At 40.7% G+C, this 18,636-nt stretch overlaps 1 protein-coding gene across 2 annotated transcripts; it reads right to left on the bottom strand.

Annotated features, from left to right (window-relative positions):
• Positions 1–5,695: 5,695 nt before the first annotated feature.
• LOC135907916 (hexosaminidase D-like) lies at positions 5,696–17,709 on the bottom strand. Of its 2 annotated transcripts, none has more exons than XM_065439695.1 (2): positions 17,062–17,709; positions 5,696–16,008 (listed from the first exon to the last, which is right to left on the bottom strand). In XM_065439695.1, the coding sequence occupies exon 2, from the start codon at positions 15,978–15,980 to the stop codon at positions 14,313–14,315; it is 1,668 nt and encodes a 555-aa protein (XP_065295767.1). In that variant the 5' UTR covers positions 15,981–16,008; positions 17,062–17,709; the 3' UTR covers positions 5,696–14,312. The 2 variants fall into 2 exon arrangements, with proteins under 2 accessions (XP_065295767.1, XP_065295768.1); XM_065439696.1 differs by lacking the exon at positions 17,062–17,709 and adding an exon at positions 16,776–16,938.
• Between the last annotated feature and the right edge of the window lie 927 nt (positions 17,710–18,636).

Genomic DNA, 18,636 nt, shown 5'->3' with positions numbered 1-18,636 from the left:
ATAGGGGTCGGATCAAGTCCTATAAGGTTGATAAGGACAGATAAGAGTTGTTAAGGGTTGGATCAATTGCGATAAGGTTGATAACAACCAATAAGGGTTGATAATGGTTGGATTGAATCCATTAAGAATTGATAAGGGCTTATAGTGGTCGGATCAAGTGGACACTGGCTCTATGGAGATGATCTTTTCCTCGGTAAAAAAGTGCAGAGAAGAAGGTAAACAAGGGATAACCAAGAATGATTCTATTTGTTTTTGTTTACATACTTTTTTTTAAAAGTGTAACTAATGCCTGCCAGCAAGAATTTCTATAGGTAGTTGCCACACAGCTTGCAAACAGCTTTTTTTGCCATTATATGAAAGAAGACCAGCATGATTTTGCCTTCTGTGGGCACGGCGGGCCCAAAGCTGCCATGTCGCCAAATGGAACACTTTTCTGCTTGCTGCAGGTTTTTCTTGGCTTTGCTGTTCTGGATGTGTATGGCCACTAGATACGTCTTGCGATGGCAAGAACCAGCTCATCAACAAAGGCCCTTCGCTCTCAGCGCTGTCGTCATCTGTCGACGCAAACTCTACTGAACTTTTCTTTCAAGCATCTCATTGTGGCATCATCGCTTGGTGCCGGTATAAAAGAAGACCGACATGGTTTCATCTTCCGTGGGCACGGTGGACCCAAAGCTGCCATGTCGCTAAATGGAACATTCCTCCACTTGCTGCAGGTTAGTCCCCACCCGAGTTCAATATGTAGCGATTGTGGAGGCCTAGTGGTTCTGCCGTGCCAACGGGGTTGTTTTGTATGACTGTTTTGTTGTTTGTAAATGACTAATTAGCGGCGATGTCAAGGAAAACCCAGGACGTACTCAGAAGGAATCGTACGAGCAACTACTTGAAGGTCAGAGAGAAATTCATAAGGAACTATTAGAAATAAACTCAATTTGCTGAACTGAAAGAACAGTTGAACGACTTTAGGCGTACTGTGGAAAATATGGCGTCTGAGTGCTTAGTACAGCATGAGAACACATATCAATTGCAAGCCACATTGAAATCGTTTGAACACATGATGTGTTTTCAAACTAAAAAGCTAACACTGAAGACCATAGTTGAAACTCTAATTAAATTATTCACGGTATACCTGAGATCTCAGTAGAGTCAGAAGAGGTACTAAAGAACAAGGTTGTGAAGGGTATTTTTCAAGACAAATCTGAGGTCAAATGCAAATCTGCTGGGCGTATCCATCGATTAGGTAAGCAGGTGGGAAAGCAGCTTGTGATAGTTTAAATGCAAGATCTTACGGTGGGGGGGGGGACTGAAAAACGCAATCAAACTCAAAGGCTCCAATATCTTTATTAAGAATAATTATTCCAAATCGGCGTTAAGAAAACACAGCCTGCTCTGGAACAGCACAAAAGCCAAGATAGAACAAGGCAAAAGATATACGATAAACTAAAGATCGATAAGGATATGTACATTTAGGACGAGGTGCAAAACAGGTGGGTGAAAATGACCAACTACAAAAAAACCACCCCTCAACAGTCAAAAACTTGGCAAAACGTGCATGCGCACGATAAGCAACTTCGTTTCCTTAATTTGAATGCCCGTAGTGTTAGGAATAAAACTGAGCTCCTTGAAATTCTACTGCTGCAGTACAGTCCTCACATTACCGTAATAACTGAGATGTGGTTACATGAACGTGTGAGTGATGACATTTTCCCGCCTTCCTATATGGCTTTTCATAAGGACAGGCAATCAAGGGGAGGTGGTGTGGCTGTTCTGATCTGAAACAAATTTGACGCCGTCTTGCTGGAGGGCATACCGGAACTTGAATGTATCTGCATTAAAGTAACTTTGTGGAGCCGCTCATTCATCTTATACGCATTATATAGACTGCCTGACTCTACTCTTGAATACTTATTAAAATTAAAGGTACGTATGTCTAAATACCAGGACATCAAAGACCTTTTTATTGGTGATTTTAATCTGCCTGGAGTAGACAAGGAATGTTTTGAGACCTTTTGAACCAATATCAGCCATGCAAATGCAGTATTTCACATGCTCACACATAATTTGATACAATTAGTTCATGAACCAATGCCTTATCAAGGTGCCTGCAACTCTGCTTTAGGTTTGGTATTTATTCTTCATCATTTCGGTACATCCACTGTTTGAATTGATCAAGGGCTGTCCAATTACTACCTTGTCTCAGCTTCTATTTCCCTGGTGCCACTTTCGCAAAACTATGAACCTGTCCTTTCATTGTGTGAAAGACTATACACATGCCCATGATGCACATATTATCGACCACCTAGAAACTTGTCTGATAGATTTTACTGATACTGATGTTTGCAGTTTGTGGGACCAATTTAAATGCATATGCTTGTAGTGCATTGAAAACTTCATACCATTTAAACGTAAAAAGGTGCATAAACATACTTGGATGACGAGAAGCATCATTCACCTCAAACATAAAGTGAAAAGCATGCTGACCCCAAACTAATGTCTGACGCTCTAAATAAACTTGCACATGCAGTGCATACCTCAAAAGAATACTACTTCAATACGCGCCTCACAAACTTCATAAAAAATGATCCAAAGAAGTTTTCGAACTATATCAGCGAAAAAAAAGAAACCTATTCCCGGTTTTTGCCGATGGTTCAATGGTATCTGATCAGACCACCATTGCTCAACACTTCAATGACTATTTCCATAGTGCATTTTCTGCCCCTAGTGCTTCTCTACCCACCAAAAAGGTGGACCATGCTGTAAACGTAAACTTCATTTCCTATTCTGGTGTCATTGTTATGTTGCTTGACTAAAAGACTAAAATTTATTGTGGTCGCAACAATATCCGCAACATACTTGTTGATCGCTTTACTGAGTCTGTTGCTAAGTAGTTAGTTATTACTTTTCGTGTCTCCCTGTTATCAGCTGAATTGCCAGATGACTGGAAGTCAGTCCAACTTGCGCCGATATTCAAGAAAGGCGACAGCCTATTACTACAAAATTATTTACCAATCTCCTTAACATCTTTGTGTTGTAAACTTAGCAAACACATAATAACCTATAAATTAAACGAATTCTTAGAAGAACACTCAGTTTTAACAAATCATCAAGATGGATTTCGAAAAGAATTTTTTACAACACAACTGGTCAGTATAGCTCACACCTTTGCAGCTTGTCTTGATAATAACAGTCAAATTGATGCAATACTCCTAGATTATAGCAGATGATTTGATACAGTTCCTTATGATAAGCTAATTATAAAGCTTCGGTTGATTGGCATACAAGAATTAGTCATTTCCTGGATTTCAGCCTCTCCAGACGCCTGCAACCAATATGCTCAGGTAGAAGAACAGCTCTCTGGCTGCCTTCCGGTAACTTCTGGCATTCCACAGAAGAGCGTACTCGGCCCCCTAATTTTTTTGCTATATATAAATGATATTGTCACTGTGGTTAACACCTCAGTACAAATTCGTCTATTTGTTGATGACTGTGTTTTGTTTAGAGAAGTTACATGCGTTAGTGACCAATGTGGCCTTAATTCTAACTTAGGCAATGTGTTAAAATGGTGTGAGCAATGGGGTATGCTTCTTAATGAAACTAAATGTCTCTCTCCCCATAACACACAAAAAAGTCCCCTTAGATTACACTCACAATTTGGCTACAGCACCTTTACTGAAAGTAGCCTGCTTTAAATTTTTAGGTGTAACATTAATGAGTGACTTATCGTGGAACTTTCACATAAATACCATCTGCTCTGCCACTTTCCGGAAACTAGGCCTTCTATGCCACAAACTCAAGACTGCCCCACCTAATGTTAAACCACTCTCTTACTTTGTCTTAATTAGGCCAAAACTTGAGTACGCTTCCATAGTTTGGGACCCTCACACAGAAATTAACATTACAAATCTAGAAAGAATCCAAAGAAAAGCAGTATGATTTATTTACACTAAATTTATGCCTACTGACTCCCCCACTACATTACTAACCAATTCGAAGAAAGAAAAGTTAGAGTTCCTTTCAAACTTAATTATAGGCTAGCCTTAGACACCGCATTATACATATCCCCCTTGATAAGCAGACTCACTCTACACCACTAGCCTTATTCTCTAACACCAATTTTTGCAAGGACTGGCACTTTTCTGTACTCTATTTTTCCACGAACAATAGCTGACTAGAATAAGCCAACTGAAGCATTTCCCCAGCATCCATGACCTGCGTACCATTTGTGTAAATAACGTTATTTCGTGTATTTTTTTTAAAATTCAATACTGCCAGCCGCCAATTGGTAGCCAAGGCAGGAGTGGAACAAGCATACATCGCTGTACAACGCGATGCAACAAAGCGAGCGCACACACAATAAAAAAGCGAACACAGGAGCAAGAACAAATATTTTGTGTTTCTCAAAAAAAAAAGAGCATGAACAAACACACTGCGTCTACAACAGAGACACGACAGCAGATAAGAAGGAATCTTGGTTTGTCAAGCTGACCACGTCACACTGAAGCCCGTTCCATTCTGATATTGTTTTTGGAAAGAAAGAAAACTGGTAAGTTTTATTTCGGCATCGTGGCACTACTATTGTCAAGTCGTGTTTGCCGCGTGTTTGGCGAGAAGTGTTATATTCCATGTAAGAGTTAAAATTAATGTTTGTTAAATTATTAATAATACAATGCAACAGTTTTAAACGGTGTAACTTGCGGCGGGATTGAAGCGTCTGGAGTTCAGATTGCCTTAGTAGATTAGTGACAGACACATGTCTACCATATGCGTTGTAGATGAATCTTAGTGCTTTCTTTCGAACACCTTCGATGCGATTTATATCTACTTGGGTGTGCGGATCCCAAAGAACGTCTGCATATTCCAGCAATGGGCGTACTAATGCAGTGTAGGCTGTTAGTTTTGTTTTAGTTGTGCAGTGCTTTAGGCGGTTTCTAGCCAAAGCACGTTGGACGCGCCTTTGAAACCAAATAACCGATATGCTAGCTCCAGCTTAAGTTATTGCTAAATACAACCCCCAGGTATTTGTATTCATGTAATTATTTCATTCATTCATTCATATTCATTTGTATTATTCAGGTATTAGTATTCAAAGTTGTATTATAACCAAGTTGTTGAAATTTTCTTAATTGTCTACCTTATGACCAAAGAATTTGTTTGAAAAAATGTGATAGAAACTTGTTTCATCCTGTTCATTTATGTAAATAATCTTGTGTATTCTGCTCACCCTGCTTGGAGTTAGTATCCACAGTACTTTATAAAAAATAAAAATAAAAAAATTAATAAAATCCAGCAACAGTGATTTTGCTTGTTTAAATAAAATGTGTCCAAACGGAGACTGATGCCTATACTAACTGTTTGTGAAAGTCGGCGAAAAAATCCTGAACTTTGGGCTGCCCATAAGAAAGCCCAATTTACCCCGTTTTCCTTTTGAAAAACATCATTTCTAACCACCCCCCCCCCCCCCCCCGAAAAAACACATAAGGACACTAAACAAAGTTTTTGTTTTAGGTGCAGCACATATAAAAAGAAATGACTATCTAAAATGAAATCATTTAAGTGTACCAAATTCAGTAGGTGGCTGCTTGAGACTAGCTGAAAATGTTATCAAAATGTATACGTACAGAACAGCAAATAACCGTACAAATTTTTGTCCAAAGTGTACAACACAAGGCTGAAGAAATGGATGTTCATGTGCCAGCTGTGTTTACGGTATTCTTTATTAAGAATTGAAGTAGGTGCATAGTCCTTTGTCAAACAGACTGCAAGAGATGCTTGGTACTACACATGAGGATTTTACACAAAACACTCCAAACTGCAAAATTTCTGGAAGCAGTCACACTTTCCTTTCACCATTGCAGTGACCATAAGCTACAAAAAAAGCAAACTGTACACATTTCATTGGGTTAGTTTACAACATTAGATGAGTACAAGCATTAACACAAATACTGTCATATTGAGTAGCTTTGCCCATAATTTCCCAAAAGACATATAAAATGTAAGAACCCAAAGCCAATACTTTAGTTATAGATAACGTTTCATTTATGCAAAAAACACAAATGCCAAGTCAATTATTTTTGAAAATTAAAAAGAAAAAGCTCCAGTTAATGAACTGTTATAATAGGTGGCAATTCTTTAATTGCTTAATTAAGCAGTGTTATAGTACAGCACTATAATATACCTTAAGACAATGTCACAGACGTCCACCCATAAAAATGACCAGTGTAAAATTGGCTTAAGGCTTCTGTATAATATGAAGCATTACAAGAGTTAATTACACCAACTTCTTGTTCTGTACAGGTTCAACTAAGTGGCAGAGTATTCGAGACGTGAATATTACAATTAATTCAGCATCATAGAAGAATAAAAACCTTTGCATTGGTAGAACTCCGACTATTCTCTACAATGCTCAGATTGCATTCTGTAGCATAAAGCTAACACTACTGAGTGCAATGCAACCTAATTACAACTGCAACATTCAGTGCCTCAATAGACAATATACTGCTTTGAAAACATGTTAAACATATTATATACTGCTGTTTACGTGAAAAACAAAATTTTTTTGGGGGGGGGGGGGCAACACTGCTGGAATATTTTCACATAGCAGCATAGGAGACTAACTTCTGCACACACCTTCAACTGTCATGGAACTCCTCATTAGAAGATATTAATTTTCATTTAGTCTGAACAATAAGTATGTTGCACAAAGGCCATTCCACAGCATCTGCACTATAGGCTATAATTTACCACACTCTGAGAAAACTATATACAAGAGACCTGTGAAGTTATATAATACTGTTTTTGTCCAAGCACATGTGGATCCAAGTTTCTGACATATTGTTGAAACAGTAAGTATTGCTAGAAACATATAAATGTGCAGTATATAAGAGACAACATAGTACAAGTGAAGGGAAATGGTTGCTAAGGGTGGAAAAGGGTGATCTGCCACCATGGTCACCGTAACTGTCTCACTCAAGCTCAAGATTGAACACCTGAACAATTCTGTTCCACAAGAAGAGGCATCAGCACTTGATATTTCAAAGTGGTTTCGCTCTCAATGACAGAACAGGCCCAAAGCTTCAGTGGGCTGATAAAAACCAACAGATACAGCATGACGTATGGCACAAGTACTGTCATGTCATTTTTTATTTTTCCTCATGCGAGTGTGATGTAAGAAACAACAAAGTTTTGCCTCAATAAATGCTAAAGTAAGTTTAGAAAGAGCCAGTTGCAGTGATAAAACCAGCTGTGCCATCAAAGCGAGCAGAGTCATTTAATTTCGCTTTCATTGTCAGACAGATTGTGGCTATACGACAGCAGTGCAAGTGGTGGCCAGGCTTTATAGCAAGCCCCATAGTACAATCACAAGGCAGTCAATAGGGACACACATTTTGTTACATGTGTTCAGACCACCACAAATTATGAGAGACAAACTAAAGGAGCACATAAAAGTGACCAACGATTAATGCCACAGGGTAGAAACCTCAGAACAAATTTAAGTAGTCTACACCATCACCAGAAATCAAACAATAATGCCATCTCTGATCATTGTCTCTCAATGCCTACAATCATTGCACTTTTATAAAAAAAAACTGCCTGACAACACCACTAAGGTAGCTTCGTTTAAAATTATAAAGATCAAGATAATTATAAAGAAACCTGAAAGATATTTCATTGTGCAGTGTACAGTATAATGAAATTAACAAATTCTGACAGGTTGGCGGCTAAATAGGTATATAAACCTGTCGCACTGTAGCAAGACCAGAAATGGACAGCACGCGTGTTGAGAGATGTTAATAGTGCCAGATATTTTACAAACACCTTGTGTGGTATTTCCCACACATAGGTACATCTAATACGTGGACATCTGCAGCCAGTTTGTAAGATTAATACTTTTGAGAACAGGATCAACAATGATAATTTTCTCAGAATGTAAAGAAGTATCTGCTTGAATAGGAGTCAAATATCAAGCTAGCTATGATACGATTTTCTTTTTACAGAAAAGAGTATGCCTCAGGCTAGTGTGCATGCAAAAGTGATCCATGCATAAGTCACTGAAAATTTCTGCCCATGGATTTTCTATGCACACTATTGATAACAAGACAGCACAGCAGATGATCAGCACAATGACTTGAAGTGCAGTGCTTATAGGTGCAACCACTAGAACACCTGCAATAAACTGCGGTATTGCAGTATTTGGCAACAATTATACCTAGGAAGGCACTTCAGTTAACGATTGACACAAAAATTGTGATGTGTGAAGGGAAATGACTACTACGTAAATGGCTGCCACAACAGGTGTGAGAATGACATAGCATTAAACAGCTAGAAATCAATTTATGTCATTTGAAATCTACATTCACATCAAAGCTAACCACAGCTTTTGAAAAGCAGAATAAAAAAGGGTAAGGAAGAAAGACCAGCAGTGTAAGCCTCTAGCAACAATGATCGGATATAACAATGGGCTGTGTGCTGTTTATACACCGAGGATGTATTAAATCAGTCCGAATGAAGCAATACACAGTTATACCAATCACAGTATTTTACTTTCTTAATGTTAATATGTAAGGGCTACAGTTGCAGCATCTTCCAAATAACAAAAAATACAGACTGTCACAGATGAAGGCATTATCAACAGACCAGCTGGGAAAACAATGCAAAATTAGCATCTAACAATAATACGGAAGGCAAAAGATTGGACTGAACTGAAACAGACAAATATAGCTGAGAAATATATGATATCTGATGAGAAACATATGATATAGCTGAGATATACGATATGAGACTATAAAAAATATTATGGAGTACAGTAAATGCCAATCGAAATAACTGTGGAAAATTTTCATTCAGAAGAGGTCCAGGCACGCCCTGACAATATTTTTGTTCTCGTGTATGTATGAGCGTATGTGCACATACATATGCGCATGCATGCATGTTTGCACACATTGTAAGTTTTTAACCCAGCAACTTTCACACGAACTTAGTTTTGCAAAAGTGTTACTCTATGTAAAAATAATAATAATAATAATTAAGTGCATGCTACTCCTAAACCATGTTTCCAATGATTGAGCACTGTCTAAAGTTTGCGTGATGATTATATTAAACACGGTTTTTCTTAAATTACTTCAATAATAAATGTGAAAACTTGAAACATGGCACACTTCACACAGTATCATTAGTTTGTGCCTTCTTTCCCCAAGGCTTTATAAAGAGCCAAAGCCTGCCTACATTTTACCCATGCTAACTACCTGCCAATTTTCACCTTTGTCTCAAATGTTCCTGACTAAAATTCACTCAAGTGCAGGCTTGTCAGTGAAAACTAACAATGCTGAAAAAAATATTTTCCTTCCCGAAATATACATACAAAATCCAAGAACACATGCTATCATTCCATGGAAAAACAGCTGAATTTTTCAAATACCTATAAAATTCATCATCAGTGGCAGCAGCCTATTTATATCCACTGCCAGGACCACATCAAGCAACTCTCGGAGATCTCCTGTAACCACTTCTATCTACTGTCATCTAACGCTATCCTGCGCCAACAAATTTTATAACCTTATCACATAATTATATGAAACCGTTGGCTGTATTTCTTTGGTATGCCATCCTGTTAATCTAACAGACCACCTGTTAGCTGCTCTATGCCTTAGATGACTTGCCAAACTCCACTTCATCATAAAATTTGAACTAGAACATCACTTACCCATATTGGCTTCCTAGCATATACTGCTGCCCCCCTATTATGCCCTACCACTGTTCATGCCAACAGTCGTTACAGGGCAACAACAAAAAAGCTTATTTAGTTAAATGCTGCAACAGTGATCATGTGTAGAACTAATTTGTGAGGACAGAAGATTCAAACATTCATGCCTCTTTTCATACTAGTTCTAATGGCATTTACTTTCAACACCAATGTAGAGCAATGTACCAACCTTAAAACTTTTCTTTAAAAAGTAAATAGGAAGCTGCATCCTTCTCTTTCTCAAGGCCCATTTCATATGAAGTACAGTAGCCAAAAAAAAAATACAACAACGAAAAATAAAATGGCAGTAGGATTCCATATTTCATGCATGAACGCAGTTTCCAATGTTTCTACACCAATATAGTTAGGAATCAGAGGCTTATCCAGTTTTACAGCATTTAACTTCATGATGACACCAAACAAAATCAAGTCAGAATATGTAGTGACAATTGCAGAGATATGAACGGTAGTGGGAATACAGTTGAACAATACTATATTAAATATGTTATAATGAATTATCAGATCTAATGAAGTCAATCTAAAATGTATATCACCAATATTAGCATATAGTGAGTATATGCATATAAAAAATGTAAAATACAAGAAAGGTATTTTTATGTCAAATGTAAATCTGTTATAAAGAGGTACAACTGTACAGGGAACTTCAGTATTAACAGAGCAACATGTATTCTAAGCATCTTCTTATGTTTTTTGGCCATTTTTAGTAATCCGAGGTCTGAAATTTCGCCACTTTTTTGTTTGGTATTTGGAAGCCCATCAGGCTACACAAACTAGTCCACAGACATTTTAGAGCAGCTAGGCTATAGCACTGCCGCAACCAGGAAAAATAAAGATACGGGGGATGCAAAAGCCAGGAACTTGTCAATGTATTCCAATGTATTCAACACCTGCAAGCCACATTACGGATTCAGTATTTTTCATATTGTATGTTATATACTGAATTGCTGTATTTCTACTAAACACGGAAAGAAAAAGAGCGGGGGGGACACAACAATGTGGTGGTTGTGAAGAATTCTGTTGAAAAGCAGTCCAGTTCTCCCATTGAAAGGTGGCAGCACAAATACACGAAAATCCTTGCATACCATTTTTCAAATGTGCAGTTGTTGGCACTGTTGTCTAGAGTGATCAAACTGCATGCTTTAGACTGTGTGTGCAACTAATAATGGCTGGTTCACAATAGCTCACATCTTAGCCTGCACCACCAGAGTGATGAGACTGCCTGAACCTGTTTTCTGCCTTGCAGGCCATCATAGCTTCTCCTGCTGAAATTGTCAGTGATCACCGCAGAAAGCCCCACAGGGTCATGGAACAAAAGCGGAGACAACAAATCTTGGTAAATGCTCAACCAAAAGTTTGTGACGCGCCATCTCCTCTTTTACTCTGCAGCCTTGCGGCATGTTCACCAGTGATCACAGGCAATTACAGCAATGGAAGCCATGCTAAATGAAAAGGCTAAAAAGTTTAAGGCAGCCTTATCAGTGTGATGATGCATGTTCAGATGTAAAGTTATCAGAAGACGTCACCCACTCAGGCCAAAGCACATTGTTAAAGTGCTCCAGACAAGTGTTCTAACAACTGCACCAGCTAGTAAAGCACCAACGCAAGTTATTGTACAGAGCTCTAAACATCACAGCATGAAGTTTTGTTGCAGAGTGGCTAGTGAAACCGAATGACAGGTGCATATACCCATAAAATTGACTTCACAAAATGTACAGCCTAGTCCTGGAGAAAAAGACTTACAAGCAATCTATAGCAGATTGACCTCAAATGTGCATGGGCTTCTGGTATGGATAAACAGCCTAAAGAACTTTGTGGGAGCTGAACCACTACCGTAGAGGACATTATGCAAGCAAGCAGACTATGGAACTAATGCAAACTGGGCATCGGCACATATCCATCTTGAATCAAAAGCAAAAAAAATAATAATAATAATAATAAAGAAAAAGAAAAAATCGGGACACCAAGGCAGGACACAGAAACACTGTCTTGTTGCCCTAGCTTTGGTGTACCTGTTTTTGCACCACTGCCTCACCTTTCTTTTTCTGCATTTTTGTTCCAAAACAAAAGATTATCACAAGGTTCTCAAGTTCAAGCCTGGAACTTTGCCACATGCTTAGCCCATAGCTCTTTGTAGGTCACACTGTGGAGCTTCAAGGATTCAGAACATTAATTAAAGCTTAGGCAACTATACAGAGGGAAGGAGGTGAAAGCTTGAAAGGGCAATGTGGGCCACAAGCAAAGGCTTTGTGGGTACAGAGCCTGCATACTACATGTCCGGGCCCATGGCCTATGGGCATGAAAGAGCTAAATGATGGATACCACATAAACATGGATAAAAAAATTTCACCAACTATTACGATACTTCCTAAAGCGAAATTTGAGCGCATTTCTATACATGTTTTCATTTTGCAATATATTAGCTGGGGCGGACAATCTGTCTTGTGTGGCATGTTGCAAATGGAGCGAAGTGTGGCACGACTACCTCACTAATCAGGAGATCGTGAGAGAGGGAGTGCATGGGTAACGTGCGGGCGCGATCCACAGCAGCCGCTGCAAACATAACTCTGCTCATGCAGCACTTTGTTTCCATATATAGTATCGGCGGATGCACTCGCTGCATGCCATCAGTGAAAAGACGATGGCGCGCTACTTTGATGCCATCTCATAGCGGTCGTCACCGCAGAGACCATCTTGGGCGGCACTACTCTTTTCTTCTCACGCTTTTGACCTACCCTCTTCCTCCACTTCCCTCTTCACACTCTCTTTGCTATTGCCATCTTTCATCCCCCGCTGCGCTCCATGTTCACTCGGTTACGCCGATGCCGATGCTCAATGCAGGAATGGGCACTTAGGAGCTGCACTCTAAAAAACTGAACACAAGCTGGAAACAGCACAATATATAGCAAAAACAAAATATGCATATCAAATCATGACTTGTACTACTTGCATTAAAAAAAAAAAGAAGCTTTCTATCATGCTGACACATAGATAAGGAATATGCTAAGCTGCCGCATAAGTCGGCAAGCTGCTGTGATAATTGTTTAGTGAATCAGAATACACTGTGGCAGTAAAGCAGATGGCACCAAAGGGTACTGCTTACAACATTATAGGCTACAAGTACATACAACTTTGAGGAGTATGAACAAAGAGGTCATGGAATGGGCTACCTGTTTAAGAATGTTAAGAAAAAGGGAAACCGAGGGTTTGATTTTTTGGTTAGTCCTCCACTGTGGCCAGGGGCAGCGCTGGCTAATGCTCGTAGGGTTAATCTTGTACACATACAAATATACCCAGTAAAGTAGATGGGAGGGTGTTGCTGCAGTAGCTTAATTGGTAAGCACTGCACGTGTCATGCGGAAGATGTAGGTTCAGCTCCCGTCTGTGACAAGTTACATTTGTCTACATTCATTTCCCTTTATCTCATACCCACATTTCAATTAATTTTAATTAAATTCTGGGGTTTTACATGCCACAACTACAATATGATTATGAGGCACACCGTAGTGGGGGAGCTCCAAATTACTTTTGACCACCTGGGATTCCTCAACGTGCACCCAATGCACAACACTCGGGCATTTTTGCATTTCACCCTCAGCAAAATGTGGCCAGCGTGGCTGAGATTTGATCCTGTACCCTTGGGCTTAGCAGTGCAACATCAAAGCCACTATGACAGGTCATTTCAATTAAACAAAGCAATTCATTTTCCCACTACTTTCTCTAGCTTCATAGCCAGATTCTTCATATCATTTCTTATGTAAAGAGTGTCACTCAAATATAGTGTGAAGATGTAGTAAAAGAAACAAATAGAAACAAAAGGCACCTGTGAAGACTGGATCGTATTGATCCTCGCACTCACAAGTACCCAGCAGCCAATTGAACAGTGGGAGTTTCCAATTTGGCATCCTTGATACCATTATTAAAACAGAGAAGCCTGTCTAGGTTTCTGTCCCCAACTCCAATCACACACTATGCAGCCTCAAGCATAAGTCATTTGTCAAGAGTACTGTTGGTTAACACATTTAAATAAGTTACATGCATATTTCATAATATACATGCAGCTTACACATAAATGAAGCAATAAAAGAGGAAAAAAAACAACTAACACGCTTCAGTTGGTACAGCACAATCATGTAACACAACGCTATGGGCCTTAGCTTTCAACATCTCCTGGTGTTGTCTTTCCTCCTATCAATTTCAACATTGCTTCTTACCCTAATTATACATTTTTTGTGGCATACTGGACTGTAACCTGCTGCAGGGACACTGTTTCAGTGAATGTGAAATACAAAAACATCTCTGTATACTGGTTTCAGCAAAAAATCAAAGTGCCTCAAATGCACATAAGAATGGAGCAATGGCTAAGCAGGGAGAAGGACGGAGGTGCACACACAAAGGGTCATATAGTAACAGGAAGCTTCCTCCAATAGTGCATGTGGCTCATGGGTGTAAATACATGAATTATCAATATAAAATTCAATTTCCCAAGCTCTAACGACTACCGACCTTTTCTTAGTTTAGAATGTAACACCAACCCACATATTTCTGCAATAATTCATGTTACCTGTTCTAGAGGTCTCCTAGGCCATACGCTATAATTAAGTAGCCGCTGGACCTGCTGTTCAAGTAGTGTGAGCTCAGCATGCAGTGGATCAAGAAATGTACCTATCCACTCTACCACAGTATGCACATCATACAATTGAGACATTGCATCACCCAGGAACTTGTGCAGATGCTTCGATGTGCTCAGGAGCTCAGTCAGGTTCTTGGTTGCCTCGACAATGTGATCGGGACTGACAAATGACAGTCGAACATGATAACTATCTAGCCATCCAACATAATGACTGTTTTTTTCCATCACTTTCTTTTGATTGTATAGTGTCACTAGCTGCTGGATTCCTGTGAGTACCTTTGCACCAGGGAACTGACAAAAGAGCAAATGGCTGCTTCCATCATCAAAAACGGGCAGCTGCCTATTACACTGCAAGTGTTCCTTAATTTGAGACAGCTCCACCTGATCTAAACACCCATGCTGCAGGTATACCAAGTTGGCAGCCAAGGATGGCATGCTTGCTGGCAGAAGCTCACAAAGTGTAGCAAAGTGGTCATACCGTTGCCATCCCGTCAATGCAATGCCACGTATATTGAGCAGTTCCCTGTGGTTGTTTAGTGTTTCCAGCCACGAATGGTGGTTTCTTAAATGGTATTTGATGTCTGGAAGCAACTGCTTTGGACCTGTAGCCCCCTTGAAGGCACTTGCTATCCACAGCCCTTGGAAACGAGCATATTTTAGCCAGTGCTGGTCTTCCAAATACTTGGTTATGTTCGGAGAATACTGCCAGACCATAAGGTCTACAGGGTTAGCAGCACCCCACTGCTGTACATCATTCGCCTCCATGCTGCGCAACATGTCATCCCACATAATGGGACGAACCCCATATTGGGCCACATGAGCTACAACTTTCTCTACATGCTCTAAGAAAAGCCTATCTTTCGTGATGTTTGCCACATTCATGTGCCTCTCACAGCGAGTGCACTGTCCTAATGAGTAAACCTCATCGCAACCAATATGCACATACTGAGCATTAGGATGCAAATTGAGCACTTGGTCAAGCATAGCCTTTACCAGGATGAGAGATCCATTCAGTGAGGGGCATATCGCTTGAGGACTATGACTCAATTCTCGAAGATCTGAAAATTCTGGCAACTTCAGTGCGAATTCAAGATGGCCAAATGTTTGCACCAGTGGAATCACCTGCAAATGATTGGCACGAGCAGCAGACAAGATATGAGCTATGTCAGCCTCCTTATAGGCGTTAGTGGCTGCAAGAGGACTGAGCATCCCTGTGTAAGGAAACATATCCTCATACTCCATTAAAAGTCCAGTGGCTCCAAGCTTGTGCAACAGGGGAAACACTGCATCATAGTACTCAAGTTTAGGTGGTGCACCTTTCAGGTCAAAATGCACTATGCGCTCATCAAACTGGATAGGTGGCAATCGTAGGCTCTCTTGAAAGCTGGTATGAGTTGCAGCTGCTGTGGCTGGTGGATCAGTAAGCACATCAGCCACCCATTGCACTGTTTCAACAGGTGTCCTGTCAAGAGTCCTGGTGCTCTGCCAGTAAAGTATAAGGAATGCTATCACAATGACAATAGCAATTAACTTCAAAAGACGAATCTTCAGTGGAGCCATGGCAAAAGGGTGTTCCAGCTCACAGGACATTCAGCTCACAGGACATTCAAACGATAGCCTGCAGAAAGCAAAATAAGCCATTCAGTCCATTCAAATATACATAAAACAAGGAACTTGCCTTAAATAAATGCCTTAAGTGTCCTATACTTCAGTGAGGACACTTAAATATACATACTTTCGTTAAGACTCTGCAAACTTGGCAGTCTAAACAGAAGTTTGCAATACAGAGCATACAGTGAGAGAGACAATGGCAAGGGGCACTGTTTTGTGATAATCACCAGCATCATAAACAAGAGTGTGCACATACAGAGTGAAAACATAGCAGCAGTGGCACTTCACATATGCCCTTCCATTTTGTTAAGAAAATATAGAATTTATGCTGTTCATTATGCTGTTGCACACATTGTTTTTGTTGAAATAGCGCTTTGCAGGAGCAGCTTCAAGTGTGGACCGAAAAAGGTCGTGCTATATCTATGACTGCTCTTACTTTCGATACTGATCGGGCTCGATCGCGATAGAAAGTGTCTGAGTGACACCATACGTATTAATTCTTAGTAAGACAGCCTGATATTTCCGACCAATCTCTGTTTCGACTCGGAAGCGCGACACAGATATTGAAGCGTGCTTTAGATATTACACGGACGAATTAAGGTTGTGCGACTAAAGATGAAAAAGAGAAACAAGATAAAAACACATTGCAACCGCGAGAAAAGCTAGTGCCAACGCAGGCAGAACAAAAACGTGTACTATAAAGGACAAATGAAAAGTGTTCATTCCAGAACCCCCTTAAAAATATTTAACCAGATTGCCCGTTCACATTCTTACATGGCAGTTCGCATTTCATTCGCCCACACTTCCGGGCGATTTCCAGCAATATTGGCAACGCTTCAGAGCAACGGTCATTTGTTATTGTTGCTTGTTTACTCAGCTTCATTCCACGTGTGCCGCGTGACTACGGGCAGTCCTCGCATCGTGCGGAAGAGCACGAAGGACGTACGACTACCAACGTAGACACAAGCGAAAAATAAACCACCTGAAGATAACAGCGGTTGATAAGCCAGAAAGGCTGCGTTGCGCATAGCGCCAGATGTCGACAAGCAAAGATACGTACGTGTACGTCTTCACATCATTCACCGTGTCGACGGAAGCGCAGCTGTTCGCGTGCAGCGAGCAGACAGCAAATAGGCGACATGGGGGCTGTCCTTGAGGCTCATCTCTGGACGTCGCAAAATTGCAGGGCAAGGTTCTGCATTGCATTTGCAATTTAATGACTTTGGCGCTTCATTCCTTCAGCTATCCGACTGTGAGGCACTTCACACTGCCTTCATAGCCGCCGTCCTGACCGCGCATCGCGCAATATCAACACTACTACTGACGACTCACTGGCGATCAGATATGTCGGAACATTTGTGCTGAACTTCTCACAAACAAGGCGCGTGTGTGATGTTGACTACAGCGCACAGCGCGGGCGGTGCAGGTTGCGCAGGTGGCGCGGACAAAAATGCCTAGGCGACCTAGGCGGCCGATTCGCCAATGCGCCCAGACAAACCGGCGGAACGTGTGCGTGACTGCTACCCGAATTTGGGCGATAAATGATGGTTCACAAAGAGCGCACAAGGAACCAGTCGTTTAATTGCCTAGCAAGTAGTAGCATATAATAAAGAACCAACTTGTAGTAGCGGCTGTGCCTTTGCCTTTCATATACGCTTCCCCGCGCCTCTCTAGGAGCGCGCACTTTCGAATAACGAATCGAATAACGAATCGAATGATGTGATATTTGCGGCTTCAATTGCTTCAATGCCTGGCGGGCATGCATATATATATATATATATATATATATATATATATATATATATATATATATATATATTATTGTTGTGATGCACACGCCGTAGTGAGAGAATCCGGAGTAATTTGGACCACCGGGGGTTATTTAACGTGCACCTATAAATCGAACTACACGAGTGTTTTCGCATTTCGCTCGCATTGAAATGCGGTCGTCACGGCCGAGAAATTGAGCCCGCGACCTCGTGCTTAGCAGCCCGACACCATAGCCGCTAGTATATAAACTCCACGAACAGCTAATTAATAATCCGCGTTGCCGATGTCAATAAGTTGTGCTGAATTCATGACAGCTCGCTTCACCTTTGGAACATTGCACTCACGGGTCAAGACATTGATCGAAATGATACGGGTGTCACACGGTGCGCTTTCGATCGCGATCGAGCCCGACCGTGATCGAATATTTCTTGGTCGCGATTGGCTCCTTAGCGCGAGCTGCAGAAGTCAGTCAATCTCGGTCGAGAAATTCGATCCGGATCTGGCTCGACAATGATCGCAGCTGCACGGTCCAATGATCGATCCGGACTGAGTTTGGGATAGTTAGCGCACCAGCAGTTGTCTTTAACGGGTCTGGAGCACTTTTCACATTTCTCTCAGAACTACGGTAGTCCGACTACGATCGCGATTGTCTGGATCCGGATCAAGCAAGATTGCGAACGAAAGTGACCATGTACGTGACGCTGCTAGTATTAAATTCTGGAGTTTAACGTGTGCCGTGCCGCAGTCACGATATGATTATGAGGCATGCGGTGATGGGGGACTCCGTATTAATTTTGACCACCACCAAGTGAAAACACTTCGTCCGTAGGACATGCGAATCGTCATATCACAATATCGGAGACAA

This window comes from Dermacentor albipictus, chromosome 1, assembly GCF_038994185.2.
Source record: "Dermacentor albipictus isolate Rhodes 1998 colony chromosome 1, USDA_Dalb.pri_finalv2, whole genome shotgun sequence".
Classification (NCBI taxonomy): domain Eukaryota; kingdom Metazoa; phylum Arthropoda; class Arachnida; order Ixodida; family Ixodidae; genus Dermacentor; species Dermacentor albipictus.
The sequence above is the reverse complement of the archived record's forward strand: the minus strand, read 5'-3'. Positions and strand labels throughout refer to the sequence as shown.

What these genes read in the sequence shown, in the direction of transcription:
- LOC135907916 (XM_065439695.1), bottom strand. Translation starts at nt 15,980, where the DNA reads ATGTCCTGTGAGCTGGAACACCCTTTTGCCATGGCTCCACTGAAGATT.